This window comes from Vidua macroura, chromosome 11 (assembly GCF_024509145.1).
Source record: "Vidua macroura isolate BioBank_ID:100142 chromosome 11, ASM2450914v1, whole genome shotgun sequence".
NCBI classification, from domain to species: domain Eukaryota; kingdom Metazoa; phylum Chordata; class Aves; order Passeriformes; family Viduidae; genus Vidua; species Vidua macroura.
This window is the reverse complement of record NC_071581.1, coordinates 4,138,579-4,156,069: the sequence shown is the minus strand read 5'-3', so window position 1 is coordinate 4,156,069 and position 17,491 is coordinate 4,138,579. Positions and strand designations below refer to the sequence as shown.

General features: G+C 38.2%; 1 protein-coding gene and 1 long non-coding RNA gene across 2 annotated transcripts in view; one reads left to right on the top strand and one right to left on the bottom strand.

Annotated features, from left to right (window-relative positions):
* The window catches only part of RHPN2 (rhophilin Rho GTPase binding protein 2), a 30,715-nt gene that overhangs the window by 9,368 nt on the left and 3,856 nt on the right, over positions 1–17,491 (bottom strand). The window contains exons 2-7 of the mRNA XM_053987178.1: positions 10,408–10,523; positions 7,129–7,257; positions 4,299–4,374; positions 3,247–3,324; positions 2,449–2,573; positions 1,352–1,518 (exon numbers count right to left, since the gene is read on the bottom strand). Coding sequence (XP_053843153.1) covers positions 1,352–1,518; positions 2,449–2,573; positions 3,247–3,324; positions 4,299–4,374; positions 7,129–7,257; positions 10,408–10,523 — 691 coding nt within the window. The remainder of the gene's footprint in view (positions 1–1,351; positions 1,519–2,448; positions 2,574–3,246; positions 3,325–4,298; positions 4,375–7,128; positions 7,258–10,407; positions 10,524–17,491) is intronic.
* Positions 4,609–16,441, top strand: LOC128812658 (uncharacterized). The gene is made up of 2 exons (XR_008438787.1): positions 4,609–4,696; positions 14,276–16,441. It is a non-coding gene; the product is annotated as an uncharacterized LOC128812658 (long non-coding RNA).

The following is a 17,491-nucleotide window of genomic DNA, read 5'->3' as shown; positions in this document are numbered from 1 at the left end:
TTACCAGGACATGCCTGGTAAAGTACTGATAGAGTGCCCTACCAAAAGGAACTGAAAGTATAGGAGGAAAAAAACATGGTTTTTTGGTTTTTTTGGTTTTTTTTGTTTTTTTGTTTTTTTTTTTTTTTTTTTTGTTCTCAACATATTTCTGCTTATGTTGGGATAAATTCTGTGCAACATCTTTCATTCAGCACTGGGAAACAGTTCATACAAACTCTGTATCATGCCTCTGCCAACATAATGAAGTGTTACAGCACCATGCACAGGTACAATGAAATGCCTCCTGTTGCTTTGGGGCCCTGCAAAGGTAACTGTGGTAGCAAATAACACATTTCCAGTTTTGCATTAATGCTGTTCTGCAAACATGTTGAAGTGAAAAGCAGTGATTTTTTTTTATTTGCAAAATGGAAGAAGCAGGAGTAAAATGGAGGAATTTCCTAACTATTGAAATTTCTTTCAGACAAAATACAAAGGTTGAGAAAGAATTTCCTTTTCTTTCTTTATTTTAAATATACATGAAGAAATACTAGACTTTTTTTTGATAGCTGTGTATTCAAAGGAGGGGATTTATGAAAATTCAACTCTGTGCTCCACAGCTTTTAGTTGATAAAGCTACCCATACAGTGCAAACCAGTAGTCACAGATGTTAGTGCAGAAATAAATCTTACAGTACATATTAATTACAAAGGACATGTCTTTAAATATTACATGTAGCAGAAGATGATACTTACAAAACAAATCAGTAAATCTATTTAAAAGCCCCCAATGAAAACAGAAGACTTTATAACGTGTTAGTTCAAGGGAAAGGATTCCCTTTGTTAGAATTTCTATTTCTCCTTGCTTGGGACAGAGATAGGTTATTTTGAACCTGTTTGCCTTTGGAACTTATGGAAAACAGGCAGTCAACTTCCAATGAATTGCAACTTTCACCAGAGAAAAAGGTAAGATTAATTTTTAAGACCCTCATATGGAAAACTATGCTTGCAGGGTTTTTATCCAACCTGTCAATTGTCTCTTGTACAGGTTTGACACCAAGGTGCCATCATGGAGGTAAAAGTTATGCTGGTGAAACAAGGAATGAAGCAGTTAATGCTACTGCAGTAACTCTGACCTTTGAACTGCACTTCAGTAATCATTAACCACAGTATTCACTATCTTATCTGCATGTTCAGACTGCACTTCCAGGTTTTGATTTAAAGCTTCATCTGAGCTCTTCACTGGGCTTCTTGAATGTCCCTGTTCCTCCTTTTTTGCGTAATCAGGCCAGTAGAAAATGCAGAAATCCATATGACATCAGAATGAGATTGGGAACATTTGCGTGAAGACCTTTCCAGTATTTTAAGATGTGTACCTGCAGCTTTCTGAAAAGCATCAACAGCCTTTTCAAGTCCAGCCTGGGTCTGACGATTGCATCTTGTTCCAATCTGTGTGTAGAGAGCTCCAATGTTGAATAAAACACTGGCTTTTTCAAGCAACAGGTTTTGCTGACACACTGGGACACCTGTGAAGGAATCATACCTTGGGAAACAAATATTAGAAGAGGTGTCAAGATTAGCAGAGTCCATTGAAAAAACAAGTACTTTCATTCTGTTTTTCTGAATGAGAAGGGGAATTATTAACTGTTCTGCTGCAGCGAAAACGAAGGTGAACAGAAACCCATGTTCTACAAGGATAATCCACATAATTAACCAAGCCAGGGAGCAGCTTTATTTGAGTTTTCAGCAGGTTTTACAGTAGTGCCTCCATAAGCTCATTACATTTAACTCAGAAGTGCCCATAAAACATCACAGAGGTGGAGAGCATACTGGGGAAGTATCAGTATGTGCTGCTACACTCTCCTACTTAGGTGTTGCCAAAGATCAACGGGCATGGCCAGACCCTCTACTGCTTGTGTTTAAAATTTCTATTTGCAGGTCTGACTAGAAAATTAACAGTTCCTCTTGGCTACATGGTAGTCATCTTTTTTCATCATAAAAATTTTGAATTCAGAGTCAAATTTTGCTCACAGATATAGTAAGCACTCCCTTATAAAAAAAATAAGTTGCTTCTTTCTCTCCTGTGGCCCAAGTGGTCTTCTTAACAAATTGAAGGAGGGCAATTAAGGTCTGGCCCCGTTCCTTGTCTTCATTTTGTACAGCTAGGTTCAGAATTCAGAAATATCTGTAGCTATCCAAAATGAAGATTATTTTCTCTCTTTCTCCCTTCTGCTAACCTGTAGCCAAATCATAATCTAGCCAATGGTTTCACTCTTAAGCATGTAAAGGGTGTACTGTATTCAGGTTTACTCTTAACTAAAAAAAAAAAAAAATTGACAACACACTGCAGGGATTCAAGAGGAGACACACACTGACATACTACAGACTAAAAGACAGTTAATGATTAACCAGTTAATGATTAACCAGGTGGGGGGGGAAACGGACTGAAGAGAAACATGAACTACACACTTACCATGTAAATAAGACTCCAATGTGCCTGGTGGGTGGGAAAAATCTGTTTTCTACATAACCAAGTTGCAGGAAATAGCTTATCAACATCTCAATGCCAGCTTCATCTCGGCTAGGAGTGCGGCAAGCCTTGAAATACAATAGATTAAAATTAAGTGCATTCTGTTGAGGATGAATACTGAAACCCGAAGGATAAAGCTCTGCTTCCTTTGGACTTCTGCATATCATAGAAATGTGTGGAATCTGAGAACAGTAAGCTTAAAGCCATATGGATTCATGCCAAAAGTTTTTCAGCTGCACACAAGTAGCACACAACCTTTAAAAAAGCAAACAGAATCTGTTTGGCAAGTCTCAAAGTTAATTAAATAAAAATTGTAGGTATCTTATGAAAGCTACAGAGAAGGCTTCTGTTTCTATCATAGTACAGGAAACAAACAATAGTCAGAAATACCAACCATTCTACTACAGTATTTTGCTAGGTTAATCCACTCCAACACTCTTCCTGCTAAATTTGAAATACTTTAAAATAAAAAATAGTAGGCAAGACAAGTCTTGGATTAACAAAATTTATGAAGTTACATCACCAGCTCAATCATTTTGCATAGCTTTATCTGTTTCTTCACTTTTTCTTTACTCAGATTGTAAAGCTCTTGGACAATGGACATTCATACACCATGTCTCAGAAATTAAGTCAACTGGAGTATAGTAAGCTCTAAGTAAAAATGTCATATTTTGATTCCATACAAATGTTATTTACAACTGTATATTAAGAGACCTCATAATATACCATACTTGAACTTACTTGTCTCAGATCCATGAGATCTGCTATTTCATCTTCATACTCTGAACTGTCTTGACTATAATGTTCCAGAATAAAGTCCTAAAATAGAAAAAAAGATAAAAAATTGGAGCATCTAAAATTAGCCGAAACTATTTTTTCTGCAGTTACAAACAGTATGAAATTGATTCAGTTGTGATTTGAACGGTGTCTACTCCCTTTCAGTCAACATACAACAGTGAGACTACAATAAGACAGCAGAATTATGATTTGATATCTTAGACAAATTTCACTGTGATGTAAAGGAACCAAACATGTGCTACATTAGCTCCAACTGGTTTTAAAACAACAACACTTAGTGGTTTAGAAAGGGACAAACAAACCCCATTGTCCAAAATGACAAGGGGATCAAGTGACCATAAAAACTTGTTAACAGAAAGAGACTGCCAACTTCCTGTGAGCTACACTTCAAATAACAAAGCTGCAATGACATCAAGTGGCACCGTGATCTGACCATGGAATTTAACCCACAGAAGTAAAAATAGAGACAAATGCTACAGTGATACAAGATGGTTGACTGTGAGATAAAAATCTACATTGCACAATACACAGAAGTTCAGAAAATAAAGAGGATGGTTCAAGTAGCCAGCAAAGTATATTACACAACAAACAAGCAGAGTTAATGCTGCAACACTGCTTCCCAACTGAGCTATCCTGGTTAGTGTACGTTGGTGTATCACTACGTAATACTGAGTAAAACCTTCATTACTACTTCCTTTCACACTTACATCAGTAATCAATACTATTAGAAACAAAACCATAGAAGGATTTTTTATTCTTTGGTTTAACTCTGAATTCAAAGTGGAATTTCTTTGGAGTCCAAACATTTTTGGACTTCTTGTCCTAACTAGGTAGGAGCAATGACCCAGCTCAGCGGTAGTTAATTTTTAACATGTTGATCTTAGGGCAAAACAAAAAATAATTTGTACCTAAATTACTTCTGTTTCTTTAAACAAATCTGAAATGGGAATTATTACTGTTAACTATTCATTCTGAAATGTGTATGTAAAATTTACCTTGAGGGGGAGTGTAAAGTCTACATCTTTGGTTTCCTTTAGGCCAAGAGGTACCAGGGGAATACTGAAAGTCTCTCTATGGAAAAAAAGCAAAAAGAGTCACAATTTTTTTTTCTGCTTCTGTTATAATTACTTTTGTTTTATTTGATGACAGGAATTTCATACATTGATGAGGTAAAAAGAAAAGTATACAGTTCCTTCCTGCACAAGAAAATCTGCCTAATGGCCTGTACTTCTCAAGAAAAGATTGAAGAAAGCTACTTGCCTTCACTTTTTTTTTTTTTTTAATTATTTAAGCCTATTTTTCCTCCAGGCAAAGCAAAGGAGACCCTCAAAGGCTGCCTTACTGCAATTTAGCTCCACAGCTGCTAGGAGATCTGCCACAGTAAGAGCAGATGGTATGTATTAGCAGTTATATTCAGTATTTTACATGTTACCAATGGTTTTGTATGTAGCAGTTATCTGTGCAACACAGGGAGAAGCAGAGCCAAAGTGTACCAGCTTTCACAGTGAAAGGTCTAGGAGTAGAAGTCCAAGAACTACCTAGCTTCTAGGCAATGCTAGGTGTTAACCTCCAGACAAGTCAACCTCTAGAATATCAAAGGGCAATAAGGATGAGAGCTGACTTAAAAAAAGATCACAATAGCTTCCAGATACATAGCTGGTTGTGTAGATTTAACAGATCACTATCAAGCAATTATAAAGTTCATCTAATATTTTGATTTTTCCTGAAAACAACTTTTTGACTGTCTAACCATTGTTTAGAGCATTCCATTATCAACTACAAAATCCCACATTCATTTAGAGTCTTGTCAGGAAAACAAACTTTCTTATTGGTGAAAATTCCATCTTGAGAGGGTGGCAGTAGGAACACAGCTTCCTAAGCAGAGCAAGAGTCCTTCATGATCCAGAAAGTGGCTCTGCTAACTTCCAGGACTTCCAGGATACAGAGCCAAAACACCATTTCAAGTGGTGCAAATTATCTGATTTCTGATGACGCTTTTATAAGAAACTTCAATACTTTTACCACAGATTATATCATTGCTTTTTCCTCAAAAGGAAGTGAGACACATGGAAAAGAAATCCTAACTTACTGATTCAATCCATTCTACTGCCGTGCACATTCCCTGTAGATATCAGCATTGGTCATTCAAAGAAAGTGAATTTAATTTTTTCTCTACAGCTAAGGTGCCACACCCATGGAGGACTGAACAGTTAGGGAGGTGATCCTGGATTTCCAGAACTGAGTAGAAATAGCATCACCCTTCTCAATCAGGCTGACATTTGTGCAAGTACTGGGAGGGCCAACCCTTACATTGTTTTAACACAATCCAGGCTAATCCAGTAAACCATGGGTGTGACCTTATGTTAACAACTGTATACACAATAGTCAGAGAAGAACTATTAATAGCTACTTACTGGTAAAGGCTGGAGCAGTTACAGGGAAATTAATTATTTTAGCTGATGAAACATAAAAAGCATCTAGAGCTTAGAATGAAAAGCATAAGAAAGGCAAAACACCATTCAAATTAGATTGGGAAAGTAGGATCAGGAGAGAATTACAAGCATATTGCTGTCCAGCCTCAAGGCTTCTGCCTGCCTTGCGGCCTGACCTACTGCTCATCCTTCAGTAAGAATCCAAATATTTTTAATATTTAGCTAGAAGAAGAAATGTTTAGCTAGAAGAAGAAATAGTACTTGTGGAGCCCTGCTCTCATTTCCACAGCTGTAACTGCTCTCTGTACTCACATGCATTTATGAAGACCAGAAAAAACTTGAACAAGAAACCCAAATCTAAAACAAAAAAAAAGACCAACCAAAAAACCCCAAAATATTTTTGCATCAAACAGTTGTCAAAGTTTGCCATGGGGGTGGAGGGTAAGAAGTTTACCACAAGTTGCTGTTTGAGAAAACTACAACATAGATATTTTGCATCAAGTCAGTATTCAGTTGGAAGTTACCTCCCTGGAAATGTGCTTCATCCTTTTATATTAAGAATTCCTTGTAATCCACCTAGAAGTTTAACACCTAACTGAGAACAGTGGTAAGAGAGGCACAAAATTATACCCCCATCACATGAAGCATTTCAATTTGTACCTTGAGCTGCTGTTAATCAAATAGTAAATATTTTAGTTTTAGGGGGAACAAGACATATAACTGATACAGAAATCATTTCAGTATGCAGGCAATGAATACTCCTTAACTTTGAAGTTTTATCTTTGAGGAATCCATTGCAATTGAAAAATCAGTGTGCTCTTCAAAGTGAAGAAGAATATCTTGGAAAAAATCCAACTTCATCTACTAAAAATTCCTCTGCTTTACCCAAAGAATTTGTGTTTTTCTGTCACTGAAGAACACACATTGAAGATTACTTAGTCTGCTTTAAACATCAGATCAGCATTGTGTCTCTGCTCTCCAGCTCCAGAGAGGACTGTTATATGCACCACATTTGAGAAGAGATACTACTTTATGGCTAAGTTTGTTCACTCCAGAATGCACTGAGCCAATTAGCCATTCCAGTACTGGAAATTCTGCTAAGTGCCAACTGCTTGCAGTATAGCTCCAAGAGCTTTCAATTCTCACAATACTCCTCTCTTCAAAGGAACTTCACATCCAAGGATTAGTGGTACATACATTTCCCAAGAGAAGGACAAATATGCAGACTAACCCTTAGTCAACAAATCTACCATCAAGTATGTTCTCTTCCTATCAAGCTCTCTGTTCTTTCACATGATTCGTGTCCAATATTCACACTCACCTAGAAACAATTTTGTTTTCAAGGGTAAACAGAAGATCTGTTAATAATTGAATAACTTAGCTTTATACTTACTCTGCATTTTGATAAACTTCTACTGAGATATTAAGTCCTTCCAATTCTTCCTTTAAGATCTGCAGGTCTGAATTTACAAAACTGAGTTCCAGTAGTACTTGCTCTCGTACTTTGTTATTGGTGGTTGCTCTGCAGAGACATATCAATTTTTTATTGCTCAGGAAAAGGTTTTCTACAAGCTTGGCTGACCCCCTTCAACCTCCAATGCAAGCATTCTCAGCATTTTTAAGATTTCTTTTTATCTCCTTAAGAGATTATACAAGACCTCATGTTTCAGAATTTATTAGTTTTTCTGTCAAGAGAGTGCTTGGGATAGTTTCCAGACAATAATAGCATGCAGCCACAGATTTCCTATATGCCCAATTTTCCGTGTATGATAAAGGGTCAAGCTTATTTTCAGATACATTCATCAACAAAACTAAAGCCTCTTAATCAGAATCACTATCCTATTTTCAGATTATGTAATTTTTTTTTTTAATCGAAGAAGATAGGTTGGTGGAGGTGGGACAAGTCAGGAGACATTCTTCAACAGAGACTTCTCCACCTTAGAAACTGAATAAAGATATTTTGAGATTTCAGATCTTAAGAATAAAAGAAAATTACTTTCCCCCAAAAGTTATTACAGAAAAAAAAATATCTTTCAACCAGATCTTTTTAATACAAGACAATTTTCTCTATAATTTGATTTTGTTGGATGCAAATATGATTTTGTTTGCTTGTTTCCTTTGCCATTTATGTATTTAAATGGCAACACTTTGAACTGCAAGCACAATGGATGTCAGCATTTAATGCCCCCAAGCATTTCTTTGTGATTATTTATTTGTGCATTTATGTCACAATTTCTAACCTGAGTCTCCATACTGACAATTTCATTAGAATATTACTCTTTTCCAGATACTTAAATCATCTGTATCTATAAATCCACAGTTATGAGTTTAAGATAAAAGTTATCCATGCTTAAGATACTGTACCCTTATATTAGAGTCTGAATCTGAAGACAGTAACGAACTTAAAAGTTGCAAAATTTTGCATTTACCTTTATTTTAAGACAAAATTCACAGCCATAAATATTTATGAACAACCATCTCATAAATCTAGGCTCCACTTGGAGCAGTTCTCCAGTTTTATGGAGCACCTTTATGAAGAAATAATTATTCCAAAACTAAAATTCTATGTTTGTTTTTCGTATTATAAAGGAGTTATCTGTGATTTTTCTATGCTGTACTTTATTGAATACCTTGGATTGTTTAAATTAAGCAATGTTAACATGTGTTGCCTTGATAAACCAAACTGGATACAACCATATGGTGGGGTGGACCTTCCTTGATAAAGGCAGCACCACACAGGTAAATGGGCAAGTTTTGATGCTATAAGCACTTTAATTGTGATGTATTAAGGCTCCATATTTGGTCTAGCTTACCATCCTCCACAGGAGGGATTCTGGTATCTTTTTCAGAAGCCCCACAGTTCCATCCAGATTGACTTGTCTATTTGCTCTATGGCTATGAACATCCCTGTCAATTTAATTTGATTACCTTTTCGTGTTTTTTACACTGTAGACACACCTTTTAGTAACAACCAGCGGAACACAGCTACAGGGGCAATGTGAAATTGTTGAGATAACTCTACACTGAATTTAATTTTAACTCAACTTCCAGAGCAGAAGGCAATAAAGAAGGAGAGGGTGACTTTTAGAAATTCTAAGAACAGAAGTCTTTGCACTATATGGATCATGTGCTTCAAGCCTAGCTCTTACTTTCAGCCAAAAGTAAAGAAACCTGCATTTCCAGTTTTTTCTCAAATTCTAATCCAGGAGGCTTCTTGTGGACAGCAATTGGTTTGTTTCTTTTAGAACCTGATGAAATTCAAATAGAATCTGCAAACAAAAAGCTTGTTTATGTTTTTCCTTAGGAGACTGTAGATATAACTAATCATGTGAACTGTCTAGTGGTCAGGTTATTTTTTAAATTGCTTCTTTCAAAGAACTAGCTAATTTTAATAGTTCAACAGGTGTACACTCATTTTAGATTTCTAAAATCTTAAAAATAAATCTGTTCCTCTACTCTTAAGTAGATTTAGTTCCCACTCCTGTAAATAGCAACTCTAGTATTTCAGCAGTTAATGCTGGCATCAGAAACTGAACTTTAGGATATCTAGGTTAAACGTTACCAGTTTTCTCATCTCTTTAGCCCTCCCAAAACACTCCTGAATCAACAAGCGGAAACATTAACTGAATTAAGTATTCCATTTCAAAAGCAGGTATAATGCAAAACATACAAAAAGCAGTAAAATTTTAAGTCTCACTCCTTAAGTCAATTACCAGTAAACAAAGCAAATTTAAGTCAGTCACAGAGACTAAAATTACCTAAGTTTTCAACCTGTCACATCTCTTGCAAGAGTGGAGATAAAAGCAGGTAACAGACAACATGCAACCCATTGATTAATGGCAAGTTTAAAAAAAATTAATTTATCCAAGCATTTTAACTTCTTTAAGTATATTTGCTAGATTTTGTTTTTGAAGACCCATTGTTGTTCCAGTTACAGAGAAACAAGACACTACAGGAAACTACTGCAGATGAGAATTGGGATAGTTTTCAGTTCTTCTGTGTAAGATTGGAAATATACAGGCTGTTTGCCAAACAGTTGATCACAGGATGTAACAGCTTTAAGGCAGGGTCAACATAAGGCTATTCCTATGGGGACAGCCACATATGAAAATATATCCTAACAGAATGTCATAGATGAAGTTACCTCAAACTGTAGGAGAATTTGGTGGCAACTGGTGGTAACCCAGCTCAAATTAGATGTGCGCTACCCTGCTACTCCTGTATCATTATTACAGGGAGTAAAGAAGGCAATGGATGGTCCTTTCTACTATGCAGCACAGAACTAAAGGATCTTGGAAAAAGCCAACAGCATAGTGGCAATACCTTTATTTGATTTGAAGAGTAAAAGGGACTCATTACAATATTCAGCAAGGTTCACTTGCCATTATCACTAGCAATAAAACTGAACACAGAGAGCAACCTAAGAAAGTCTAACATTTAGCTCATTTACTACAACATAGTATGAAAGTGCACCTGAATGCAAATAATGACTCTGTAGAGCTATAGCTTGAAAAAATTTCAGGGAGATTCACAAATCATTCTACAGTAAGAGATGCAGCATGTTTGGGGAAAATGAGGAGAAAATAACAATAGCTAAGAGACTTCTACAAAATTAAAAGAAAATTAAACAACTGTTGCTTGGGCAAGAAAACTAAGAAACCATGACGTGTACCTTAAAAGGTTTTCAGCACCAGCTCTCATTCTCACTGCTCTTAAGATCTGTTGGTTTAGAACAGCTCTTTGATTTTGCAGTTTGCTTCGTCCAGTCTCAGCAAGAGGATTACATCCCTAGAATTAAGAAAACAAGTTTTTTGTTGCTGTTGGAAGAAACTTCAGAGGGACTAACATGGAATTTAAATGAACTTTCAAGGTTTATTTAAATTCAGTGTTAAAGGCATAGGTTCTATATGAATACAAATTAGTTACCTTGACATCAAGGATGATCTGACATCAACAACAGTATTTCTTGTCTCAAACTTGGTCATTAAAATCAAAAGGGACCATGACCATAGTACATTTCAACATCAAAATCCAGACAGAAAATATTTGTTTTAAACCTTAAGTACACGTGAGCCAGTCTCTTCTCCCCTAAAAATATTTTCAAGGTACTTTGCAAACGCAATCAAATTTGACAGAATGTTATGATATTTGTAGGATTTTATGAAAACAGTATCTGGCAAGACATCAACTCTCATCAAAGCTTCTGCCTTGTAAAATATCAGAGTTCCATACTGGGCTATATGCAGCCTTGAAATACAACTCTGTCCAAAACAGACTGTGGTGCTCAAAGTTTGGGGCCCAAAAACCTGCTTCCAGTTTTAGGATCTCTGATCTTTCCTTCTGGTGGCTCAGACCTTCAGTACAATTCCTCCCCCTCCTTCCCTAGGCTCCTTTCTTTACATCTCAAACTTACCAAAATAGAGCTTAACAGGGTAAAATGATTATACCCTCAGACTCTTATCAAATTAGGCTCTTGTAAAGTGTGAAATCTAGAATTCACAAGAATGCTCCCATGTATGTGCATACCGTACACAAGTACAAGACTCAAAACTCAAACTGCTGAAACGTGTTTGAGCAGGACTGAGCCACTGTATTCTGAGCACTGATAAGCTAAAACTGCTACAGATGAATAGGACTGCATGTTTGTCCTTTTTTGATTAAGGGAAACACAATTTTAACACCTTTTAAAAATATGTTAGAAATTTCTCTTCCAAAATTTATTCTTTGCCCCTGCCACCCCTTTTTTAAAAAGTATCAAATGCCTTTGAATCTTAATACTCAGGAATCTGCCAGCACATCCCTGCAGCCTTAACTAATAATTCTGAAGCAAATAAAATCACTGTTTTAAGGCTTACACTTAAATGAAGAATGTCTTTTTGAGAGGCCTCACTGGGTATGATTACAAAGCTTATCAGTCCTACTGTATTGTCTACTACACAAGAAGGAGGCTCAGACCTCTCTAAGTCTTCTTTCAACTACTCCAGCCACTAAATTATGCACTATTTTGGACCTCTCCCTCTTAGTTTTGACTAGAAAAAATGTATTCTGTTATAAGAGCATTTAAAAGTCTATTAACAAGCTCTAATTATGAGTGGCCAAGCAATGACATACCAGCAAAACAAAAGGTAGTATTTAAACAGAACATGACATTCTGATCATGAAGTTCAGTTCTTGTTTTTGTTGTCAAGTGAAAGCAAATTGACTTGACAACAGAGAAATGAGCCGATCAAACCAGATTACTCTAGTTCAACTGAGAAGGCACATAGCCCAATAATATTAATTTTACATACCTAGTTTGAAAAGCTTGTAATAAATAGGTAAAATGGCAGGAAGCTTGTGCAGACATCTCCAGAAGCACCATTTGACATGTAACTTCAAAAAACATACCACATTGAATTACTGCCTTGAAATACCACTCACAGCATGAGCCCACAGCTCTCTTCATTGAGAAAGCTCTCACAGCAAGCATGACGCCTTGCGTTGGTTTGGCACCGCCTCGTTTTCGAGCAGCAGGGGAGAGCCACCGAAGTAGCTTCTGTGAGAAGCTGCTAGAAGCTTCCACATGTCCGACACAGCCAATCTCTGATGGCTCTGAAGATGGACACGCTGCTGGCCCAGTCAGAGAGGTTGGCAATGCCTCTGTGATGACACATTTAAGAAGAAAATCAAAACAGCGCACACAGTTTTTCCCAGGGGTGGAGAGGTGCCACAGCCCGAGTCAAGCCCTGCCTGCCTGGCCGCCCCTGGCCAGCCGTGCTGAGGGAGGGAAGGCAGGGGCACTGGTGGCGTCTCCCAGCCGTGCTGAGGGAGGGAAGGCAGGGGCACTGGTGGCGTCTCCCAGCCGTGCTGAGGGAGGGAAGGCAGGGGCACTGGTGGCGTCTCCCAGCCGTGCTGAGGGAGGGAGGGCAGGGGCAGTTGTGGTTTCTCCCAGCCATGCTGAGGGAGGGAGGGCAGGGGCAGTTGTGGTTTCTCCCTCCTGGCACCCAGCTTGAGGAGAGGTGCTAAATAATGCCAGCGCCATGGGATCTGCCGCTGCCCCTGCAGCGCCGGCAGGGCCGCCTGGCTGGCAGCGGAAACATGGCGAGCAATTCTCTGATATTGAAGCTAGACGAAATCAACCTCTCAGCAGTGTGGGGTCGTGCAAGAGTCTTTGAATTGGTGGAACTTTTTGGTGATGGCACCTACGAGCAGCAGTTTTTCTTCTAGTCAGAGAAGAGAAGGAAGTGAGGGCATGTGAGGGAAAACAACATGGCACCACCAAGGTCAGTGGGAAAGAAAGAGGGGAGGAGGTTTTCAAGCATCTGAACCAAGATTCCTCTGCCAGCCATGGTGAGGACCATGGTGAAACAACTGTCCCCCTGTAATGCACAGGGGGATGTAAATCCACAGGGGATGCAGAGATCCACTGGTAAAAGCACTCACACCAGAGTGGGTGGGTGCCAGAGGAAGCTGTGATCCACTGGGAGACCCAAACAGAGAGAGAGGGCCCTGCTGCCAGAGAGAGAGAGAGAGAGAGCCCTTGCTCCCAAACTGGAGCAGCCTATCCTTAGAGAACTGCACCCTGTGGACGAGTGACCCACACCACAGCAGTTCTGGGAAGACTGTCTGCCCACAGCATAGCAGAGGAAAGACTTCTCTCCCTGAGTGAACAATAGAAGCTCTCAGGTGATGAACTGAACAAAACCTCCATGCCTGTCTCCCCGGGCTGTCGGTGGGAAGGAGGGAAGGGCTGTGGGGAAAAAAAGGTGTTTTAAAGGCTTATTTTACTTTTCATTATGCTCCTCTTACTCTGTTAATAATAAATTTACTTTATACCTTTAAATTTGAATCTGTTTTGCCCTTACAGTGTTTTCTCCCAGTCCTCATCTCAACTCATGAACCCTTTGTTAATTTCTTTTTTTTTTCCCCACTCCTTTGCCCAGCTGAGAGCAAGAGAGAATTTCGTGGGTGCCTGGTTGGCCAGTGTCAAACCACGACACACAGAGAAGATGAACTTTTTATTGGAGGGAATACACACATGCAGCAAACTCATTCATCTCGGATTAGAAGCAGTCCTTTAACTACCAAATACTTTATGCTCCTTTACACACAACAAAGACATAAGCAACGCACAGTTTAGTGTACAACATGGTCTAAGTTGCTGTCTGCTCTTAGTCTGGTTCTTTTTCTGGGATGAAGCTGTTCTTCCGCACTTTGATTTTCCTTCATTTTGTGTTGTATAGTCTTTTTTACTACTGCTATTCGAAGTTTTATCTCCTTCCATTCTATCCATGCCATTTTTCATTTGAACCTCACAAATTATTTGCTCTTGCATTTATTTTGAGTATTTAATTCTCATCTCAGACCTGTTATCTCCATATTTATGCACAGGTACTTCCTTCCAACTTCTTTCTTGACCACTTAGTTCAAGCATCCTTCTAAAATGTATCCTTGCCTTGCCCTTCATTTTTTCTGTAAAGCTGCAGCTTCCTCCCAGAATTCCCTGGTCCTTTTGGTGTGCCAAACATGTTTGACGACATCATTCAAATACTTCTTTACAGCTTCTCTTCAGAAATTTTTCAGGAAGACCAACTGCCTGATTCCTAAGCCCATGAAGCTTGTAGATGTGATCTCTTCATTTGAATGAACTTTTGATCAAGCTCCCACTGAACAATGAATACAAAACTGCAGTGATCTGAAACTCTCTGCAAAGAGAAAAAGCGTAAGAGATGTTTCCCTCCTTTTCAGGTCCCCAGGCACTATTGTCTATAGGAAGGAAAACCAGCCCTGGGCCCTACCAGGACAAGGCACTGACAGGCCAAGGTATCTGTATAACCTCCAGTGTGCCTGCAAGTGCAACAGTTTTGATAAGAGGCTTCTTATGGATAGAGGAGTCTGTTTTCAGGATACACCCACCTGTTCAAGCATATGGCTCCCATTAACTTCACAAAGCCTACAAGGAATTAATATTGTACTTTTTGGGAAATGTTGCTCTTTACATCTCCTGCACAAGGGATGAGGACACTCAGCTAGTTAGTGTTCATTTGCAGGCTTAAACTCTTTATTGTAATCAAGCTGCCATAAAACTGATGGATAGTGTGGGAAATGGATTTATAGAAAATTCTCAAAGCCTGACGAGGCTCACGTAGTGTGTATCTATATGCAAACTGTGAGATAACAAATGCTGACTTAGAAATGTCATAGAATAGGACAGACGTTGTTGAGAGAGAAATGGAGCTAGAAAAGTTTCAAAAGATAACCTTAAAAATAAGACTAGATACTTTAGTGAAATAGAACAATGAAAAATGCATTATAGTAAGACCCATGCGAAGTAATTTTAGATGATTGGCTTTAAAGCATTTACAGCATAGTGTAGCAAAAACTAATAAGCTAAGAAATGCTTATAATGTATTGTAATTAAGAAGTAATTAATTTCTGATTGTGATGTTGTGAATTATAACACCTGCATTGTCTCACCCTTCACATGAGACTAAGAATAGAATTAAAGTTTTTAAAATGCCTCTCAGTTACCCCATCTCTAAGTCAAAAAAGAGCTTAATCTGACAAAGGTAGATGTCTGCGTAGAGAACCGTGAAAATAACCAATATCTGAAAAAAAAACTCAAGAAATACATAGTCTGGGAAAGATACCCCTTGTGTAAAGCACAAATTCTGTGTGCTAATAAGTTTTTTAGCAAACAGGTCCAAGCAAGTGCTTAGTTTTGTCTTCCTCCGTGTACAAGATCCCTTTCCCAAACAGCATTTCTACATGGTTCACATCAAAAGTCCAGTCATGATGAATGCAAAAATCATGACTGTTTGCCAAACAATGAGTAATGGCAGTAAGTATTCCAAATTAACATAAATATGCTTTACAAAGTAGTGGTTTGAACTTTTAAGATGAGCCACACTGTCTGAAGGTGACACAGAGTTGAAACTGGGTGTGCCTCCCTGCTTAAAGGAAAACAGTCCTTTCCAGCCAGTGCAGATTGTCAAGCCCAGCAGTGTACACAAACATATCCTCCAGGTACTTAAACATGCATGTTTAAATAACAAGTATGTATGGAACTTAAGCACATAACTTCTTTGGTTCTAACAGCAATCATAGAAAACAGCATACTTCACACCAATATTTCAAGAACTGATCCCAAGTCCTGCTAAATTGTCATTTCCTTACCTTCTTGAAGTACTATAATGAATGGGTTTTTGCATGTTACCACTAGTTCAGTTTTGAAAATTTAGCTATATACTGCAGATCTTTCAGAAGCACCAGTTTTATCTGAGTGTTTTGTTGTTGTTGTTGTTTTTTGCTTTAATAAAGAGGTTGGGAAGATCTGATCTTCCAGAGCCTGGTCTACTTGTGCTATGAATGAAGTATTTTATAGTTCTAAGCGCCCAAAGATTAATATAAAGTTAAAGAAGTCATTATTGTATTAGACTCCAAATATGTATTTCCTACATGAACTCCATCTTGTCACAGCACTCACTAAGCAAAATTTAACATTCATATTTCATCACAGACATCTGTCTCTTGACTAACCAAGTTTCAGATGATTCTTAGTTCCACATGAAGGCCTACTTTCTGTTTTAGGTTTTATGAATTTGTATATAATGAGTGGACTTTGGATGACAAGGGTTATGAATCATTGCAATGTTGTTTCTGTTCTGCCAGATGAGAGGAAAGAGAACAAATAGCCAAATAAATATTCCTGTGTCAATGCTAATGTTGATGGTTGCCTGGCTACTAATGACTTAAAAAGAGACCCAGGAGCTAAACCCCAGTGGAATGACAGGTGTGGCAGGTTGGTAAACTGATACATTAACAACAGGTAGGGGGAAGCCCTGCAGAAAAAGCTCAGAAAGAGGGGGAAGGACACAGAGTTAATTAGGGAAGTGCTGATTCATGAGCTTGTTACCATACCTATCATCATCTTCAGACTGGTACCTCACTTATGGAGCTGCTTGCTTCTGCTTTTAGCCTTCTTCCCTGACACAGGGGACTAATATACAGTCATTCTTTCTGAATCAGCTTGGTCTATATGATAAGCATCTAGCCTCACAGATGAAAGCAAAGCTTTAAGAAAGAGAAAAAAAAATATGCACCTTTGTTCAACTGATCAGAACCTAAAGGTTTATTAAGCTAGCTGTCCTACTGCTCTGCCTCTGTGGACTGCTATCCACAAGCTGGGATGTTTCATGTTGAGCCAGCCAATACCTAGAGAGCTGCAGAAATGTTAACCTTGGAAAATTAACTATGGCTTTTTCTTACCATTCATTGCTACTTTCTGACTGGTGAGAGACATTTGAAAATATGGCCAGTGTAAGGTGTTACAATGCAGCAAGCCAAGGTGGGAAAAACAGAGTAGAAAGAACTGGCAAGGTATCTCTTCCTTGCTCTGCTCCTACCCACCAAAAAAACCAAACAAGAAAAACAAAAACCACCCCCAAACAAGCAAACAAAAAATAAGGCAGACATAGCCCTACTAATAGTTCATGACACAAGCACTGGATCCCATGACTGGGTGAGTACTGTATTATAAATATCCTGAGTTCTGTACGTTGATGTGTCTCAGGGATATTTACTTTGCAAAAGCTTACTGGTTAAGTGGGGTGGTGTGCTATTAAAAAAAAAAAAAAAAAAAGAAAAAAAAAAGTGAGAACAACTTGAAAAAGAAAGCTGTTTCTCTCATAAGCATTCAAAGGTAACTAAAAAAACCCAGGGAGACATTTGAGAGGCCAAGCAAGCCACAGAACCATGGCAGGTGAAAAAAATAAGCA